This window comes from Schistocerca piceifrons, chromosome 4 (genome assembly GCF_021461385.2).
Source record: "Schistocerca piceifrons isolate TAMUIC-IGC-003096 chromosome 4, iqSchPice1.1, whole genome shotgun sequence".
NCBI lineage: Eukaryota > Metazoa > Arthropoda > Insecta > Orthoptera > Acrididae > Schistocerca > Schistocerca piceifrons.
Window position 1 is genome coordinate 455175551 of NC_060141.1, and position 21374 is coordinate 455196924.

The following is a 21374-nucleotide window of genomic DNA, read 5'->3' on the forward strand; positions in this document are numbered from 1 at the left end:
ACTAGTGTGGAGATGACGAAATAAATCTTGGGTGAACAGCCTGCTATGAGTGTGCATAGGACACAATATTCCGGCAACGTGGTCAATTGCCGAAATACTGTGTCCTATGCACACTCATACCAGGCTGTTCACCCAAGATTTATTTCGTCATAAAATTCGCCTGGAGAAATTGAAGAATCACATTAGTTTGGATGATGTCAAAAAGAGTTCTACTGACAGCTGGTAAAATTGTTGCTTTATTCATAACCCCCCCCCACAAAGGACCATGGACCTTGCCGTTGGTGGGGAGACTTGCGTGTCTCAGCAATACAGATGGCCATACCATAGATGTAACCACAACAGAGGGGTATCTGTTGAGAGGCCAGACAAACATGTGGTTCCTGAAGAGGGGCAGCAGCCTTTTCAGTAGTTGCAGGGGCAACAGTCTAGATGATGACTGATCTGGCCTTGCAACACTAACCAAAACGGCCTTGCTGTGCTGGTACTGTGAATGGCTGAAAGCAAAGGAAACTACAGCCGTAATTTTTCCCGAAGGCATGCAGCTTTACTGTATGGTTAAATGATGATGGCGTCCTCTTGGGTAAAATATTCCGGAGGTAAAATAGTCCCCCATTTGGATCTCCGAGTAGGGACTACTCAAGAGGACGTAGTTACCTGGAGAAAGAAAACTGGTGTTCTACGGATCGGAGCGTGGAATGTCAGATCCCTTAATTGGGCAGATAGGTTAGAAAATTTAAAAACGGAAATGGATACGTTAAAGTTAGATATAGTGGGAATTAGTGAAGCTCAATGGCAGGAGGAACAAGACTTTCGGTCAGGTGACTACAGGGTTATAAATACAAAATCAAATAGGAGTAATGCAAGAGTAGGTTTAATAATGAATAAAAAAAAACAGGAGTGCGGGTAAGCTACTACAAACAGCATAGTGAATACATTATTGTGGCCAAGATAGACACGTCTATCACAGTACTACAAGTTTATATGCCAACTAGCTCTGCAGATGATGAAGAAATTGATGAAATGTATGATGAGATAAAAGAAATTATTCAGGTAGTGAAGGGAGACGAAAATTTAATAGTCATGGGTGACTGGAATTCGACAGTAGGAAAAGGGAGAGAAGGAAACATAGTAGGTGAATATGGATTGGGGCTAAGAAATGAAAGAGGAAGCCGTCTGGTAGAATTTTGCACAGAGTATAACTTAATCATAGCTAACACATGGTTCAAGATTCATGAAAGAAGGTTGTATACATGGAAGAATCATGGAGATACTAGAAGGTATCAGATAGATTATATAATGGTAAGACAGAGATTTAGGATCCAGGTTTTAAATTGTAAGACATTTCCAGGGGCAGATGTGGACTCTGACCACAATCTATTGGTTATGAACTGCAGATTAAAACTGAAGAAACTGCAAAAAGGTGGGAATATAAGGAAATGGGGCCTGGATAAACTGACTAAACCAGAGGTTGTACAGAGTTTCAGGGACAGCATGAGGGAACAATTGACAGGAATGGGGGAAAGAAATACAGTAGAAGAAGAATCGGTAGCTCTGAGGGATTAAGTAGTGAAGGCAGCAGAGGATCAAGTAGGTAAAAAGACAAGGGCTAGTAGAAATCCTTGGGTAACAGAAGAAATATTGAATTTAATTGATGAAAGCAGAAAATATAAAAATGCAGTAAATGAAGCAGGCAAAAAGGAATACAAACATCTCAAAAATGAGATCGACAGGAAGTGCAAAATGGCTAAGCAGACATGGCTAGAGGACAAATGTAAGGATGTAGAGGCTTATCTCACTAGGGTTAAGATAGATACTGCCTACAGGAAAATTAAAAATTGGAGAAAAGAGAACCACTTGTATGGATATCAATAGCTCAGATGGAACCCCAGTTCTAAGCAAAGAAGGGAAAGCAGAAAGGTGGAAGGAGTATACAGAAGGTCTATACAAGGGCAATGTACTTGAGGACAATATTATGGAAATGGAAGAGGATGTAGATGAAGATGAAATGGGAGATACAATACTACGAGTTTGACAGAGCACTGAAAGACCTGCATTGAAACAAGGCCCCGGGAGTAGACAACATTCCATTAGAATTACTGACTGCCTTGGGAGAGCCAGTCCTGACAAAACTCAACCATCTGGTGAGCAAGATGTATGAGACAGGCAAAATACCCTCAGATTTCAAGAAGAATATAATAATTCAAATCCCAAAGAAAGCAGGTGTTGACAGATGTGAAAATTACCAAACTATCAGTTTAATAAGTCACAGCTGCAAAATACTAACGCGAATTCTTTACAGACGAATGGAAAAACTGGTAGAAGCTGACCTCGGGGAAGATCAGTTTGAAATCCATAGAAATGTTAGAACACATGAGGCAATACTGACCTTACGACTTATCTTAGAAGAAAGATTAAGGAAAGGCAAATCTCCGTTTCTAGCATTTGTAGACTTAGAGAAAGCTTTTGACAATGTTGATTGAAATACTCTCTTTCAAATTTTGAAGGTGGCAGGAGTAAAATACAGGGTGCGAAAGGCTATTTACAATTTGTACAGAAACCAGATGGCAGTTATAAGTGTCGAGGGGCATGAAAGAGACGCAGTGGTTGGGAAGGGAGTGAGACAGGGTTGTAGCCTCTCCACGATGTTATTCAATCTGTATATTGAGCAAGCAGTAAAGGAAACAAAAGAAAAATTCGGAGTGGGTATTAAAATCCATGGAGAAGAAATAAAAACTTTGAGGTTCGCCAATTACATTGTAATTCTGTCAGAGACAGCAAAGGACTTCGAAGAGCAGTTGAACGGAATGGACAGTGTCTTGAAAGGAGGATATAAGATGAACATCAACAAAAGCAAAACGAGGATAATGGAATGTAGTCTAATTAAGTCGGGTGATGCTGAGGGAATTAGATTAGGAAATGAGGCACTTAAAGTAGTAAAGGAGTTTTGCTATTTGTGGAGCAAAATAACTGATGATGGTCGAAGTAGAGAGGATATAAAATGTAGGCTGGCAATGGCAAGGAAAGCGTTTCTGAAGAAGAAAAATTTGTTAACATCCAGCATTGATTTAAGTGTCAGGAAGTCGTTTCTGAAAATATTTGTATGGAGTGTAGCCATGTATGGAAGTGAAACATGGGCGATAAATAGTTTGGACAAGAAGAGAATAGAAGCATTTGAAATGTGGTGCTATAGAAGAATGCTGAAGATTATATGGGTAGATCATATAACTAATGAGGAGGTATTGAATAGAATAGGGGAGAAGAGGAGTTTGTGGCACAACTTGACAAGAAGAAGGGACCAGTTGGTAGGACATGTTCTGAGGCATCAAGGGATCACAAATTTAGCATTGGAGGGCAGCATGGAGGGTAAAAATCAGAGGGAGACCATGAGATGAATACACTAAGCAGGTTCAGAAGGATGTAGGTTGCAGTAAGTACTGGGAGATGAAGACGCTTGCACAGGATAGAGTAGCATGGAGAGCTGCATCAAACCAGTCTCAGGACTGAAGACCACAACAACAACAATGCTTGAGAAGCAGAACCAATTAACAGAAATTACAAAATTAACAGGAGCGAAAATAAGACCTGGAGCAAGAATTCTACACCTCTCTGCACCACAGGGATCCATTCTTGTCCCACTGATTTTTATTTTATACACAAATCACAACTCAAATCAGATTCTGGCAGTACAGTTCCTTATGCAGATCACACAGTTATACTGTTCAAGGATAAAGACACAGAAAATCTAGAGATAAAAGTCAACATAGACGTAAATAAAGATCCGAAGAATTATAGAATTAAATTTGCATAACATCACTAAAACGCTTTGTCAAGTTTCAAGAAAAGAAAAACAAACACAATGAAGGCATCAGCATCTACATAGGTGAGTGCACAGCAAAAACTCCAAATACACAAATTCCTTGGGATAATAACCAACAAAAATATAAACTGGGATAAACACACTATGTAAGTGGAAAGCTCAGTTCAGATCTATGTGTGCTGCACAAATTCACCAACCTAAAAGGCACAAATATTATGGAAGTACTAATGTACTAATCCATTCCACGTTAAGTTATGGCATGATTTCTTGGGGAAGCCCCTCCAAAACAAACATTAATTATTAAAATTGCAAAAAAAAAAAGAGCAATATGTACTACAGCCAAACTTGGATGGCAAGAATCATGAAAGCCAGCATTTAAAACTCTTATGATACAAACATTACCCAGCATATACCTATACAAACTTACACGCTGGATGATATTCATATATAATCCCAATACTTTAAATAACAAGACACAACACAGTCATGACACAAGAAATTGGAACTTCTTCTAGAGCACAAACGCAACACCATGAAACACAAATCAAAGCTGTCATACACAGGACCAAAAGCCCTAGAAGAAATACCTTCAAACTTGAGAGAGATAAACAATAAAAATAGTTTCAAAAAGAACTCTTAAAATTTTTTTTAAAGAAAATTGTTACTACAGTATGAATGACTTAACGCGCATAGCAGCTTAAGACAAATTGATATGCAATTATTGTAACAAAAAGAGGTGTAACTTACATGTAGAAGTACATATAGCATAAATGATGTAAACAAAACTGTAATTTAAAATGAAAAAGATGCAAAATTATAATTTGGAAAATGCTAGATAGTAAAAATTTGTACTCATAAGTGCATTTTGCCTCATCTGCAATATCAAATAAATAAATAGATTAGTGAATGGAGTGAAGGTGATCTATTAGTTAGCTTTGAAGGAAGAGATTCTCCAAAAGCTCAGCAAGGTATTAAATCTTGTTTATGTGGCCGCCAGCACTCAATTTCTCTACTAGACATTGTGTGGTTATCTTTACTCCTTCCATCATTTGTTTTAGACCAAGGACTTCTCAGTATCATATAAGCTGAAAATGAGTGTGTGATGGCAATAGATAGCATTGGATATTACATACATAAAACACAAACGGGTAGAAAAATTCTGTGAGGAGCTGTGGTAATCTGACACTCACTATAATACTAGCCAGTCACTATAATATTCTCCATTTCCTGGTCATTATTAATTAGTTACGTGAAAAGCTAACATATATTATATTCAGTTTTTTGCAACACTTGTTCATGTCTGTTTTGATCCAGCTTCTTTCCAGCAACACTAGGTTTTCAGCTACTAAATTTGTCCATCTCCCACCAGCTGACTGTTTCTCTTTGCAGAAAGTCTTGAGAGTCATGATGACTGTTCAATAGTACTAGATACGGGTAACTTTCTGGTCATAAGCCATTTCTTCCTTTTCATTGACATTTGATGCCTGCAAACTGTTGTTTTATGCTTTAAGTTAAAATGTAAAAGACACTTCTAGTCCATCAAGTGCTGCCCATCCATCCTATATACACCAGACGTGAGTTCCACATTTTTAGACCTACGTACATACTCTGCAAATCCCTGTGAAGTGCATGGCAGATGGCACTTCCCACTGTACCATATTTTGAGGTTTCTTCCCATCCCAACCACATTCGATGTGCAGGAAGAATGACTGTTTAAATGCCTCTGTACTTGCTGTAATTAGTATAACCTTGTTTTCACAGTCTCTATGGGAGCAATACATAGGAGACCACACGATGTTCCTAGATTCTTCAATACTGTTTCTTGAAACTTTGTAAATATACTTTCACACAACAGCTGAAATCTATCCTGCAACTATCTGCCAGTTCAAGCTTTTCTCCACTTCTGTGACACTTCCCCATGGATCAAAAACACCTTAGACCATTCTTGCTACTCTTCTTCGTATGTATTCAATATCCTTAGTTCTATTTGCTGTGGGCCTCTACCCATTATAAATATGAAAGGATGTGTCACAAGTGTTTTGTAAGTAATCTCCTATGTAGATTAATTCCATTTTTACAGTATCCTATCAATGAACCTATGTCTGTTTCCTGGTCTACCTTTAATTCAGCCTACGTGGTCACTTGATTTCATATCCCTACAGATTGGTACATCCAACTACACTGGTGTCCGAAATTAAAGCAACAAACACAAATTTTCCCAAGACTACATTTATTTTGCCACAAAACAGTACAAACAGGTCATAGTAAAGCAGAAAAAATATAAAAAATACAAAACATAAACAACTGCAACATGCATAAAGGTAGAAAAAAATGTTCTTATTTTTTCCAAATTAACGGATTTGCACACACATTCTGACAACTGGTTAATGTGCTCAATATGGTGTGTGCGAAAGGCTATTAGGGAGCGAAAGGCTGTTTACAATTTGTATAGAAACCAAATGGCAGTTATAAGAGTTGAGGGGCATGAAAGGGAAGCAGTGGTTGGGAAGGGAGTGAGACAGGGTTGTAGCCTCTCCACGATGTTATTCAATCTGTATATTGAGCAAGCAGTGAAGGAAACAAAAGAAAAATTCGGAGTAGGTATTAAAATCCATGGAGAAGAAATAAAAACTTTGAGGTTCGCCGATGACATTGTAATTCTGTCAGAGACAGCAAAGGACTTCGAAGAGCAGTGGAGCGGAATGGATAGTGTCTTGAAGGGAGGATATCAGATGAAAATCAACAAAAGCAAAATGAGGATAATGGAATGTAGTCGAATTAAGTCGGGTGAAGCTGAGGGAATTAGATTAGTAAATGAGACAAAGTAGTAAAGGAGTTTTGCTATTTGGGGATCAAAATAACTGATGATGGTCAAAGTAGAGAGGATATAAAATGTAGACTGGCAATGGGAAGGAAAGGGTTTCTGAAGAAGAGTAATTTGTTAACATCGAGTATAGATTTAAGTGTTAGGAAGTCGTTTCTGAAAGTATTTGTATGGAGTGTAGCATGTATGGAAGTGAAACATGGACAATAAATAGTTTAGATAAGAAGAGAATAGAAGCTTTCGAAATGTGGTGCTACAGAAGAATGCTGAAGATTAGATGGGTAGATCACATAACTAATGAGGAGGTGTTGAATAGGATTGGGGAGAAGAGAAGTTTGTGGCACAACTTGACTAGAAGAAGGGATTGGTTGGTAGGACATGTTCTGAGGCATTAAGGGATCACCAATTTAGTATTGGAGGGCAGCGTGGAGGATAAAAATCGCAGAGGGAGACCAAGAGATGAATACACCAAGCAGATTCAGAAGGATGTAGGTTGCAGTAGGTACTGAGAGATGAAGCTTGCACAGGATAGAGTAGCATGGAGAGCTGCATCTAACCAGTCTCAGGACTGAAGACCACCACAACAACAACAACAACAACAACAACAACAATGGTATGTGACCATCTCTGGCAGCAGTACAGACCTGACAACAACAGTGCATGCTGTGAATGATGTCATCAATCTCATGTTGAGGCAATAATACCCATTCTTCCTGCAGAGCTGCTTGCAAATCCTGGAGAGAGGTTGGTGGATGCTGATGGAATGCAACTCATCTCCTTATTGCATCCCAGATGTGCTCTATGCGAGTGAGCAGGTCACGCCTTGCATGCAAATCTTTTGTTTCCCAATGAAATATCAACCACCCTCTATGAGGTCAGGCACTATAACTCCTCAATACAAAGTCTGGGCCCACAGCACCTTGCAACAACTGCACATGAGGTCCCAAGATCTCATCATGATACCTTACAGCAGTTAAGCCTTCCTGATTCACCCGTACAATTTAGTGAAGAGGTGTTCAGCATAATCACTGCCCATGCCATTACGGATCCTCCTCGATATTGGTCTTTTTCCACAATGTCTGGGTCTCGAAATCGTGTTTCACGTTCCCTCAGATGTGAATCCTTCAAGAATCACTTTTCAGACCAAATCAGGACTCACCTGTGGAAAGAACATTGGCCCAATATTTGACAATTGAGGTGGCACATTAATGACTCCACTTTAGATGTTTGCTTCTGTGAAGACGCGTCAGATGTACACATACAGCAGGTCTCCGACAATAAAGGCCACTCTGCCGAAGCCTTCTGTACACAGCTTGCCTCGATAAAATGCATCCAGTGGATGCTGTGATGTCAGATGCCAGTTGCCATGCAGTACTAAGGCGGTACTATCATGCCCTTACAACCAAATAACTGTCTTCTCTTTCTGATGTCACATGTGGTTGGGCCTGCCCTGGTCTTTGGGCACAGTTTCGGTCTCTATAAACAATCTCCACATACAAGAAACAACAGAACGATTCACACTAAGCCATCAGGACACATCAGTTTATGCGACTGTCCTGCTTCCATTCTTCCTATGGTCCTCACCACGGAGAGTCTGATAGGTGTCTTCTCTGTGCCACATTGCACTGTCTGTGACTGTGGACACAATGATTGTGGATGTGGGACTACCTGGCAAATACGACCCCATTTGATAAGTGCCCTGGCATCATCATTGGCATACTTGTCTGTTGACTGGAAAGCCAATGTTCCTTGCAGAACACAATCGTACAGACATCTGTTGACAGTTTGTATAATTCCATTGTGAACTGGACGCAGGACAGGAGAATAGCAGTTTGTTGCTTTAATTTTGGACACCAATGCATTTAACTGAAACTGTAATCATATGATACTAGGTTTTGCTTTTTGTGAAAAGCAGGATTTTACGTTTATGAATATTTCAATAAAGTTTCCAGTCCTTGCACCATTTTGAAATCTTAGCGACATCTGACTGAATATTTTTGCACTTTTATTTACATATAGTACTTCATTATACAGAATTGTATCATCTGCAAACAGCCTGAAGTTTCTATTAATATTGTCAGCCAGGTGATTAATACACAAGATGAACAACAAGGCTCTCAACAAACTTATCTGGGGAATGCCTGATGATATTTCTACATTTATTTATTTATTTACATTTTCTTTGCATGGAGCTATTGTAATGATTGCTTTTGCAAACGTCAAACTTAATACTATGGTTGTATTCATACTTATAAAATGCACTATATTCTGTAGCTGTTGCTTCTTATGTCTATTTTCTGCATTTATCACATTACAATTGATATGCTAATGCCTCATGTTACAATCACTATCTTAAAATTCATTGAAAGAATATAAACACTTTTCTATTAGAAAAGATTTTAATTTTGTTTTAAAAACATTTTCGTGTACATTTTTAGAGAGTTTGGTAGCTTGTTATACCAAATCAAACCACTGATATATGGACTTCTATCAGTCATTTTTAATGTTGTTCTGTTACAGAAGCAATTACACTTTGTTCTAGTGTTGTGATCGTGTACATCACTGCCCTTGATAGCTTCTGTTGGTTGGTTTTTTCATCTTTCAAAACAAGTGAAGATCACTGGGCGACAAATTAGGGTTGTACAGAAGACGGTCAAACAATATTCAGTTTATGCTGTTAAGCAGTGTGCGTGTGTGTGTGTGTGTGTGTGTGTGTGTGTGTGTGTGTGTGTGTCCTTCTCCAGCCAGAAAAAAAAAAGAGTTATTAGTTTTCAGGCAAAAAATGTTTGGTGGCACTTTAAAAGACTTACATGGTGAACCGGTGTGGACCTGTACCGTTGATTTTTTCTCCACATTGAATTATGCAACCCAGGTTTCAATTCCTGCCACAATGTGATTGAGGAATTCACCGCCTTCTGTATTGTAAAACATCAGAAATGTTAATGCAGCCCCCAACCTCTTCATTTTGTGGACCCACTGCACATAAAATTTGTGATAACCGAGCTGATCAGTCACAAGTTTGTACAACATTATTCAAGATATCTTATGGACAATGACTGATGATTCTGTCATCGTGAACCAGCTATTTCCTCTGATTTTGTTATTTATATTTGCAACAAGTTCTTTTGCCACATCAGATGGTTGTCCTTCATTCTTTGTTGTTGATGTTCATCTGATCTTCCCAAAACAAATGGCATGATTTTCTTACAGCACTATCACTCACAGTTATCTCCATATACTGAGCTAAATTCATTATAAATGTCTATAATGAGGACATTTTTTGCTCACAGAATTCACAGGCAGCAAGAGTTTCAGTGATATCAGCCATTTTGATTTGGAGTTGTGGTGGAAACAACAGTTAAATAGCCTTTCTGCTGCACTACCACACTCTTACTGAGCTGGGCAACACAGCTATGCTGAAATCTCTCTACTATCTCCACTCTTTCACACAGCAGAATGTATCAGAACTTACTTTTGAACGGCCCTTGTGTCATGGTTAAGAAAGGAGCTAACTCGTGTGTGTATTTCATATATAATCTGGCAAGAATCATGGGGTCTTGTTCGATTTTAGTGACTGTTGCTGTTTCTCAATACTATGACATTAGCATCTACATCCCTTACCCTCACAGTGTGTGGTGTAACACATCACTTTGGGAAAGTGATGTGTTACCCAATGTAACTAACTGACAAGTGATGATCATCACAGCTGGAGGTATTTTTTATTAGTTAAGTAGTTTAAAATCACAAACTGTTTGGATGGTTTTGTTATTGCTTGTACATGTAAAATGGTACAGATAGATGCCACGCATCTTCAAGGTGTGACGACAATTGCTGTTTACTATACACTGCAGTACCTACTGGCTTGGCAGTTATTCCACGCTGTAGTGTTCTGGTTTTGAAGGAGCAGGGTGTGCCATTGAATAAAAGGGGTGCCACAATAATGGTGCTGATGTCGTGGGAAACATATGATGGTTAGTTATTTGTACAGAACTGTCGTTTGTTACTGTCAGACAGAGTTCATGCAATGTAATATCAAACATATGAACACTCATTATACATTAGTGTTGTCTTTCATACACCAATTGCAACAGAAGGAGCAATGTACCTGTGTTCACAGGAAATGCCTTCTATTACTTAGAAGAATGTCAAAAATTTAGTCACAGCTTCCAGATTTCAGTACGCAGCTGCAACAGAGGAGAAGTCCACATTAATGTGATTTACACAGTTTTACATGGACATTTGTTCAAGATGCAGCAGCTCAGAATTTGAGAATAACAACTGCCGTAGCTACCGATTTTGTGTATGCGCCATTTCATAGTTTGCACATGAAGTTTATGTTTGATTCGGCCACTAGAGGCCACATGGCCAGCTAATGAGACAGCAGTTGCATGACACACCTGCCGGCTGCACCCCCTATTGGAACTAATGAATATACAGGCTGGTGTGCAAGGCTCCGCTGACCACTTGTGTATTTCTGATTGTGTTGTACCATTGTGTGTACTGTTTGAGCAATAAATTACAGTGGTCTTGGGTTAAAATACTTTTTGGCAACAAGTAAGGTATTTAACACCACATGTTCCACTTCAGTCATTAGTCTTTTGAGTCCATGGAAGCAGCACTTAAATCCCTTATTGAGCAATAGCAGACACTAACAGTCACTATTTCCAGTTCAACAACTACACTCGCACAAACTGTGGTCCCTCCACCAACATATCCACTGCTGTTCTCTACATACAGCGATACAGCAAAAGACTGGGATGCTTACGAAAAACATCTACACCGGCATTTCCATGCATTTGGGGTAACAGATGTAAGCTTTTGCAAGGTCCTTTATTTGTTGCGGATTTCAACTCATTGGTATCAGAACTTTGTTGTGTCAGCTTGCCTCCTCACAAGAACCGTCAAGTCTTCCTTCTGATCAGATGTGTGAGATACTTTCTACTTATCACTGTAAATGTACTCGCATTATTGCTTCTCGTGTGGAGTTTCACTGCTGCCAAAACATACACAGCATGGGCAGTAGAGGTACACGGGCTTAGCCACCATCATAAATACAATACAATACAATACAATAATTTTGTGACATATGTTCATAAGGAATCCTACACCAATCAAATGGTTCACAATGCAGTCATACGTTTTGCTCATGATAGGGAAGTATGAGAGCGAGCTCTACAGTGTGAAAACTCTATGCTTACGTAAGTATTGAACTTAGCTCAGTCATTTGTGATTTTAAAAATTTCAGGAAGTCAGACAGAAGTCTGATACAAAGTTTAAGAAATCAGTTCCTCTCACCCCTCCCAGCCTTCAGTCAGTTCACATGGGAACATAACACAGATGCTATTGCAGCAGTCCAGCAGACGTCTCAGCATAATATATGTAACTGGCATTTGCGACAACAATAGTCCACATCACAACAGCGACAGCCTCATGCTCCACTGTCTTCATGCCCGTACTGCTTCATTCAACATGAATGGACCATATGTCCCAAGAGCTGGGCAATGTGCAATAGGTACCAAAGAAAGGACACATTGGTTCTGCAAGTAACTCCTTTCCAAACCTCAGTGAGGACAAAACGAACATGGATGTGAACAGTGTATCATCAGTGATGGTGTCTCAAAGCAAGTTATCCACTGAAGTGTGTTGTGTTTAAAAAATAATTGGAAACGCAGGGAAACATGGATGCAGAAGCAGCATTTGTGAATTCTCAGACTTATGTGGAATTTGGTTCTCCTCTTCAGAGGCTGACATGTTATAACAAACAAAAGATTCCCATTCTTGGACACTTTTCTATAGCTATGACTTACAAGGCTGTGTTCATTCATTAACATTCCTAGTTGTGGACAATGAAAATTTGTTTGGTTTGGACATTTCTAAACTGTTTGCATTCTCAATCGATGCTGAAGCACATTTGGTTTCTGATCAAGTTGCATGCTGTCTGTGCCAAATTTTCCTCTCTACTTCCTCTAAAAGTGTGTTGTGCAACAGAATTACAAGCTCATATTATGATCCAACAATGCCCACCCCCAGTTTTTCAGCACCCACCTGGTACCGGTAACTAAAAAAACACCACAGAATTAGATTTGGCTTCAATCCCTTGATGTTATTCAATCTATTTCTCCCAGTGAGTAGTAAGTACCGCTGATGATAGTCAAAAAACCTACCAATAAATTATGCCTCTGTACTGCTTTTTTTAAAAATCTATTAATGCACAAGGTGTTAGCAAAATTACTAAAAGGTCATTCTCTTTCAAAGATTGACTTGGCATAGGCATATTTACTGTTGCCGCTTGATGAGGAATATAAATGCCTTCTAGTTATCAATACCCCAGCTGGGTTTTATCAATATCAGTGTTTGCCTTTTGGTGTGGCAAGCACACCAGCTGTTTTTCATTGTTTTTTAGGGCAACTTATTGCATCAGTTTGAGGCTGCATCAACTATTTAGATGAAACAGTTATGTATGGCACCTCTACAGAGGAATATTTGCAGAACCTTCGTGTTCTATTTTCTGTTTTACAGGATGCAGGGTTAAAGTGCGATTTGGACAAGGCACAGTTTCTTCAACTGTCATTGTTTATTTGGGCTCTGATGCGTTGTGTGCTCGCGTTAAACAATTGTGCCACCATATTGATGCTATTGCCATACTGTAAAATTGAATACTACCATGCATTAATACTGGACACTGCTACTGTGGCACAACAATTCCAAGCATTATTATGTAAAGATGTTCCTTTCCACTAGTCCCTGACTTGAGACCAGGCATTCAAGTTGAAATTTAAGCTGCAGTCGGCCTTTTGTATAGTCACTTTTCAGCTGGCCCAGCACCTCGTGTTAAAGACAGATACATCTCAGTTGGCACTGGTACTATTCTTGTTCATAAGCATGTGGATGGTTCTAAATGTCCTATTGCATATGCCTCTAAGTCCTTAAATTTTGCACAATTGCGTTATTCTCAGATAGAAAAGAAGGCTTTGGAGATCATATATGCTCTACTATATGAGTCAAAGTTTTACCTGTCCACGGGCCAAAAACCTTTGGTGTCTCTTTTCAACCCTTCGGCATCCTCACTGGACAAAGCCGCACAATGCTTACAGTGGCGGGCTCTTTTCTTGTCATGATAAAAATATGAGATACATTTTCAACCCACAGTGCAACATGCAAAGGCTGATGTCTTCTCGCGTTTGCAGATTAGTCCTAATCCACAGCTTGATAAAGAGGAATTACTTTGTTTTCATTTAGATGTGGAAGCTCAAAATGTTGTTGATGGTTTTCCTGTTACTAGCACTAAAACTGCAGCCGCAGTAGCCATGGATCTTAATCTTGTTTTAAGTGAAGTTGTTTTGAGCAACAGGGCTGGCTGGATGTTCAGATCATGTTTCTGATCCACTGAGAAATTATTTTGCATTACAAAATCATCTTTCTGTTTGGGATGGAGTGTTGCTGTTAGCTAGAGAGGACTCCACTCCTCGGATGGTACTCCTGTCTGCCCTTCAGTGTGAGGTTATACATTTATTACATGTCGACCACTGGGGTGTGTCACGTACAAAAGTGTTAGTATGTAGACATGTTTTTTGGCCAAATATTGATGGAAAAATGGTGTAAGTTCTTGTAGCCTGCCTACAGTATGCCACCCATCAGGTGGCTCCCCGTGCTTCTTTGTCACTATGGCCAGATCCACAGCAGCCTTGGGACCAAATTAGTGTAGATTTTGTGGAACTTTTTTTGACTTCCTACTGGCTTGTTATAACTGATGTTTTTATCCTACATTTCTGTATGTGGTGCACTGCCTGTTTACTTCTGCAACAGCAACAATTTCTGCTCTGTCTAAAATTTTTTGCAGTGGAAGGTCTTCCGTATATGTTACTTACAGACAATGGCCCCCAGTTCATATCTCAGGTACTTGAAGATTTTTGTAAAAAAAAAGTGGTGCTCTCCAAGTCATGTCTCCTCCTTTCCACCCTCAATCAAATGAGGAAGCAGAATGACTAGTACGAATATTTAAGACTCAGATGAAAAATTACGTTCTGGATGTGCCACTGGAAGTAGCTGTTGACCAGTTCCTCAGTTCTTATAGGTTCACCCCAATTGGCGATGAAGGTCTGGCGGAGTTGTTGCATGGTCATCAGCCCTGGACTCTGCTACTTGCTTCAGCCAATGTCAGGCCACCCACCAGCACTAGTGCCTCAGCACTTCCAGCCTGGCACAGCGGTATTGGCTCACGGGATTGCCCACTGGCCACAATGAGTGCTGCCGGTAATCAAAAGTATCCATGGCCAACGCCTTTGCATTGTCCACACAGCTAAGTGGATGGTGTCGAAACACATTGACCAGCTAAGATCTCACTGGGCAGGTGCTTACCAAGTGTGCCTCCACCGTCCCTGCATCCACTATCTCCTGGTTGTCTCCTACATCATGGAAAGTGCCCTTGCCTTTTCCGCCACCACTGCCGACATTTTTACAACTGTTTCCTCTGCTGTGGGTGCCCCCTTCAGCTGTCAGGGGCCACAGCGGGACCCAGTTTCCCACACTGTCACAGCTGACGCCTTCACTGCCTCCATCACAGCTAGCGCTGCTGTTCCACCACCCTTCTTCTCTGAAACTGGACTCAGATGTGGAAATAGACACTATGCCAGTGTTGCCTATCCTATCATACAGCCTCTCACAGGGGGGGGCAGACACGCACTTGTCCTCGCTCATGCCACTTCCGACCATATGCACTGGTGGCAGTACATCACACAACTCAACAACCTACATTGACTACAGAAGAAATGGATGTGAGCACAGTGCTCACTTCTTTGCAAAGGAAGACAAGTGCTGTAACTACCAATTTTGTGTGTGCTGCTTCTCAGTTCTTGTGTGACATCTGTACTTGATTTAGCCACTAGGGGCCACCCAGCCTGCTAATGCGACAGCAGTTGTATGCGCAGCATGCCAGCTGTGCCCCCTCTTGGAAATAATAAATATACAGTCCAGAGCACAAGACTCTGCCAGTCCCTTCCTTACTGAGAGTTGTGTTGCACCTTGCCTTCCATGTGTGTGTACTGTTTGAGAAATAAATTACAGTGTTCTTGGATTAGAATAACAACACTCACAAACTGAAAATTTACATTTCTAAAACTAAGGAACATTTCAAGTGATGCAAGAATTAAACTGGTGCAGTATTCCATGATCTTCCTTTGTGAAGGTACATTTGAAAATGAGGTTCATCATTTCTGCTTTCTCTTTGCTACCTTTGGTTTCTGTTGTTGTGCCTTCCAGGAGTATCTGGACGCAAACTTTGGTGCTACTGATAGCCGTCAGGTATGACCAAAATATCTTTAGGTTTTGTAAGAGGTCCTCCTTTTGTAACCAAATGTGTTGCACTCCAAATTCCTCGATCTACAACCCTATGTTTTGTTTTACATCTACTGTGCAGCAGCCACTATTTCTTTAAAAGTTTCTTTATAGAGACTGTATGCCATGAAGGGGCCCTTCCATGATCATGAAATGATCTATTAAATTCGTTTCTGTCCACTGCTTGGACAATTATTTTTCTAAACTTGAGGAACAGTTCCTCTACATGCTCATACCCATAGCTGAATGTTTTTATTTCTTCCTTGTGTTATGACACGAAAAAGTGTTTTACAATAGAGAGCTTATTCCCTCCATTTCAAAGAAAGAGATGGCAATTATAATCCATAACTAATAAACTAACAATGACATATGCCAGATAAAATAATATACATAATGTAAACATTTTCTGCCAACTTTGTGTGTGTGTGTGTGTGTGTGTGTGTGTAATGCCAGTAATTATTTGACAGTATAATTTAAAAGAAAAAATGTTACTATACAATGGCCAAATAAATATGTTGCTCTCTAGATTTCAGGCATTGTGGAAGATGCAAAAGCAAGAAACTAACTAGCAATGGAAAACGCAAAACGTAATATGAACTAGACTAAGACACACTATCAAAAGGTTTCCAACATACATGGACATCCTGATCCACCTTCCATTGCCCCAAAAGCACAGTCCTTGAACTTCACATCATTTCTTGAACCACGATTTTTCTTTCTTTTAAATAAATTTGAAATAAATGCAAATGGTGATTTTTTCACATATCCATTTTGGCTGGTTCCTTCAGATGAACTGTTCAGCATCACCACCTGAAAGAAATTTATTGGAAAGTTAATTACACAATACAACCAAAAACATTTATTTCATGAGACTTGAATAATAATACTAGACCTTACCATTCCTCCCATGCAGGAGAGCACTATATATTCTGAAAGCCACACAACCCCCACATATTTCTACATCTACATGATTACTCCACAATTAACACTTAAGTGCCTGGCAGAGGGTTCATCGAACCATTTTCATACTACTTCGCTACCATTCCACTCTTGAATGGTGCGTGGAAAAAGGAACACCTAAATCTTTTCGTTCGAGCTCTGATTTCTCTTATTTTATTATGATGATCATTTCTTCCTACGTAGGTGGGTGTCAACAAAATATTTACGCATTCAGATGAGAAAGTTGGTGATTGAAATTTTGTAAATAGATCTCGCTGCAAAGAAAACCACCTTTGTTTCAGTGACTGCTACCCCAACTCATGTATCATATCAGTGACACTCTCGCGCCTATTGCGCGATAACATAAAACGAGCTGCCCTTCTTTGCACTTTTTCGATGTCCTCCGTCAATCCTACCTGGTAAGGATCCCATACCGCACAGCAATATTCCAGCAGAGGACGGACAAGTGTAATGTAGGCTGTCTCTTTAGTGGGTCTGTCGCATCTTTTAAGTGTTCTACCAACAAAGTGCAGTCTTTTGTTTCGCCTTCCCCACAATATCATCTATGTAGCATTTACAATTTAAGTTGCTTGTAATTGTAATTCCTAGGTATTTAGGCGAATTGACAGCCCTTATATTCGTGCAAGTTTTCGTATACCCAAAATTTATCGGATTTCTTTTAGTACGCATGTGGATGACCTCGCACTTTTCTTTGTTCAGTGCTAATTGCCACTTTTCGCACCATACAGAAATTCTCTCTAAGTCATTTTATAATGTCGGTACCAATGATGTGTGTTGGTTCTGAATGGAAGTGATTCTCTCTGGTTTTGGGCTGCTATTTGAAGGGTACAGAAGGCCAGTCTTGTTGGCGAGATGAAGGCAGAGCTCAACATCTGTAGTATTGTCAAAAGGATTGACTGCAGACCTTTGGTATTGAGTTGAGTGGTGGGTCTAAATGAGAGGCTCAAAAGGTGCTGCAACAGTGTGGGCTGCAGATTCCTCGACTTGCGCCATACAGTGGTGGGGTTTCTGGCTCCACTTAATACATCAAGGATCCACTAAACACATGGAGTGCCTACACGGGTAGCAGAGGTTATGTGGAAGAGACTGGGTGGCTTTCTTTTTAGGTCACAGGGTCTTGGAAAACTACAGGAAGGGCGTTAGTCTAAAAGTGAAGCCTGTATCTCGCATACAGTATTATCTTGTCATAGATAATTAACAAAGCATACTATTTACACAAACCAAGTTGAAACTTGGTGCGGTGGTTTATGGGGAGCAGTCATACAGGTATTTCCCATTTACGCCTGCTCCAGCATTCCTGCTGCTGCTTGGTATACCATTGAAGCATGTCTCACTTATTCAAGCAACGTTGGCTGGTTCCAAGGCTGCCGTACGAGAGGATGGAGAACTGAGCAATTGGTTTAGCATTAGTAAAGGAGTCAGACAAGGGGACGCACTCTCTATGATGCTTTTCAATCTGGCTCTTGAAGCAGCCATGCAGAAGCTTCAGATATCTGGTTACATGGCACGAAGTCGACTCAGATATGCGCATATGCTGGTGATGTAGCAATTATTAGTAGTAGAAGGGGATCATTAGAGAGCACAAGATCCGAGCTGAAAGAAGCCACAGAACCTAGAGGCCTTTCTATAAATGAAACAAATACTAAGTAGATAAATTTCACCAGGAAGGAAAATAGGTGGTAGGTCGGTTAGTGTTTAACGTCCCGTCGACAACGAGGTCATTAGAGATGGAGCCCAAGCTCGGGTTAGGGAAGGATTGGGAAGGAAATAGGCCGTGCCCTTTCAAAGGAACCATTCCGGCATTTGCCTGAAATGATTTAGGGAAATCACGGAAAACCTAAATCAGGATGGTTGGAGACTGGATTGAACCGTCGTCCTCCCGAATGCGAGTCCAGTGTGCTAACCACTGCGCCACCTCGCTCGGTAGAAAGGAAAATAAAACTTGGTTAGACTATCAGCAGATGGTTTCAATTTTGAACATGTGCAGAACTTTGACTATTTGGGCTCTAATACAAACAGCACAAATTCCATGTCAACTGAAATAAAACTCCACATCCTAAATGGTAATAGATGCTTCCACGCATTTAAGAAATCATTGCCCTCTAGGTTATTAAATAGACAGCTGAAGCTGCAACTATATAAGGTCATGATCCAGCCAGTGTAGCCTAAGGATGCAAAACATGGACGCCAACGAGTGCTGATTAGCAGCAGCTCAGGATATTTGATTGTAGAGTGGTGTGCAAGATCTGTGGAGCAGTTCAGGATAGTAAAGGTTTCTGGAGATCTAAGACAAACACTGAGCTGGACAGCCTGTACAAGGAGCTGACTTCACAAGAATTACAAAAAGCAGAAGAATATCCTGGCTTGGACATGTCCTCAGGATGGATACTGGAAGAACAACTAAAAAGATTTTTGAATGGAGGCCAACCGGAAGAATACAGAGAGAAAGGCCCCGAAAACGGTGGACAGATGACGTGTAACAAGATAAAAAATCTATCCGAGTCCAAGGATGTCAGAGAACCATGGCAGAGAGGGCAGAATGGAGGAAGCTTGTCGATGAGGCTAAAACCCACACAGTGTTGTAATGCAATGAGAAGAAAAAGAAGAGGAGCTGGGTGTCTGAGAAATGTCTCCTGTAGTTCCACGCCAACTGAATAGTAGCAGCTAACTGATGGTGTTCAGCCAGGTGATGATGGTATCCATTACTGTTCCACCGAAGGAATGGCAGATTGGGATCTGAGAAAGCAGTGAAGTGGAAACAGAAGAACAAATTACTTCGCTTCTGAGTCATGCTCCACCTGAATGTGTGAGTCTTCATCAGCATTCATAGGCTCGACTAAGGGAGGGGATAGGGGTCTACCAGAGCAGCAAAATTTGGTTTAACTTCTGATTTTTCCCTATCATCCCTGTGAGGTTTCAATTGCTGTAAGGATTTTCCTGTCTTGACTTACGGGGCAGAAGAGAACTGTTATTTTCTATGACCCACAACATGTGGCTCTTTCATCCACTAGCTGGTGATAGATTGCTGGTCTGTTTCATTCTGGATTGAGGGCACTTCATTAGGTGTGGCTATCAGCAGAAGTGTCAGATGTATGGGTTGAGAAGTGGCTGGGAATGTCAAGAGAGCTGATGCCCCCCCTCCGACTGAAAAGTAGACAATTACCTGTGGCTAGGGCCAGAAGTTGCTGTCTGAGATCTCATCATCACACTAGATGTGGAATTTGATACAAAGTTTGACATCATGTCGAGTGAGTGAAATCGTTCGAACTTTTTCATAGCATCTCAATGAGACTGGCAGTGACATGTTTCACACTCCTTGATTTTCTTCTTCCTTTTGAAAACGGAACATGTCAATGACTGAGGGGGATGGGGAGTTATATTCTGGGCAGTTTACAAAGGTAGAGGATGGTGTGCAATGGCTACCCTCATGTGCTGTCCTTATGCATGTCGCACAAATAGTCTTATTAGAACTATGAGAAGACTTGTCCAAATGTCTTGCACCTAAAAATTTAGTATCTGGCAATGACTTTGATTCGCTACCAAGCCCAAGTATCAACATGGAGAAGATGTCAGAGATACTTGGGCTACATACTCCCACTGTAGCTTCCCCCCATGCAAGGCAGTGATACAGCCACAAGCATGTAATACGAAGATGTCTACCAATGCAAGACTTCCTGTAAATGCTGTGGCCCAACTGTGGTTACTCAACCTTACCAACTCACTGAAGCATTAAGTACACACTACTGATCGGTAGAGTTTTGACTTTGCCTGTATTATATTTTAGATTTGGATTACTCTCTGGATTATTGGTATATGCTTAAGAGGACTTTCCTACACTCTGGACTTGTTTCTGTTTAAGACATTCACTTCAAGAACTCCACCATCATTGACCTCAGAAATCCCGGTTTGTTCCACTGGCATCTCTGTTACCGCCAGTGTGAGTGATCATAAATATGTTCTATGTATAAAGAGTAGGTCAAAAACTCTATGACAAGAAATTTCTTGTCACAACTATTCCAATGTAGCATGAATCATGAATTTCTAAGGTTTTGGCAGCAGCAGTTGCACTTGCAACAGCAACAATAACTGCAGCAACAGCAATAGCACGAAAAAAAAGTAAGAACTCCAACAGCAGCAGTATGAACAGCAGTGGGAATTCCACCAACAACAACAGAAACTGTTGTTACTACTGCTGCAAAACCAATAACAGTCTACAATTGCAGTTTCCTTGCCTCCCACTCCTCCACATGATTGCTTCTTCAAAAAGAGAAATCAAGTAACTGACCCTGAATGTCAGAGTACACTCTGGCTTCTATTAATAAACTGCACGAAGTGGTGCAAAAGCTACACACACTCTCAGACAACAGTGATTTTAGACTTTCTGATGTTTGTGGTTTGCCGCCTGACTACTATGTTCACCAAACACATGAACCGTAGTTG

The 21374-nt window shown here is 40.4% G+C and overlaps 1 protein-coding gene across 2 annotated transcripts in view; it reads right to left on the reverse strand.

The window, feature by feature from the left end:
- LOC124796430 overlaps positions 1-21374 on the reverse strand; it is a 77522-nt gene that overhangs the window by 47241 nt on the left and 8907 nt on the right. For both annotated transcript variants that reach the window (XM_047260619.1, XM_047260618.1), the window contains exon 2: positions 16610-16784. In XM_047260619.1, the coding sequence (XP_047116575.1) occupies positions 16610-16778 (169 nt within the window). In that variant the 5' untranslated portion in view covers positions 16779-16784. The remainder of the gene's footprint in view (positions 1-16609; positions 16785-21374) is intronic.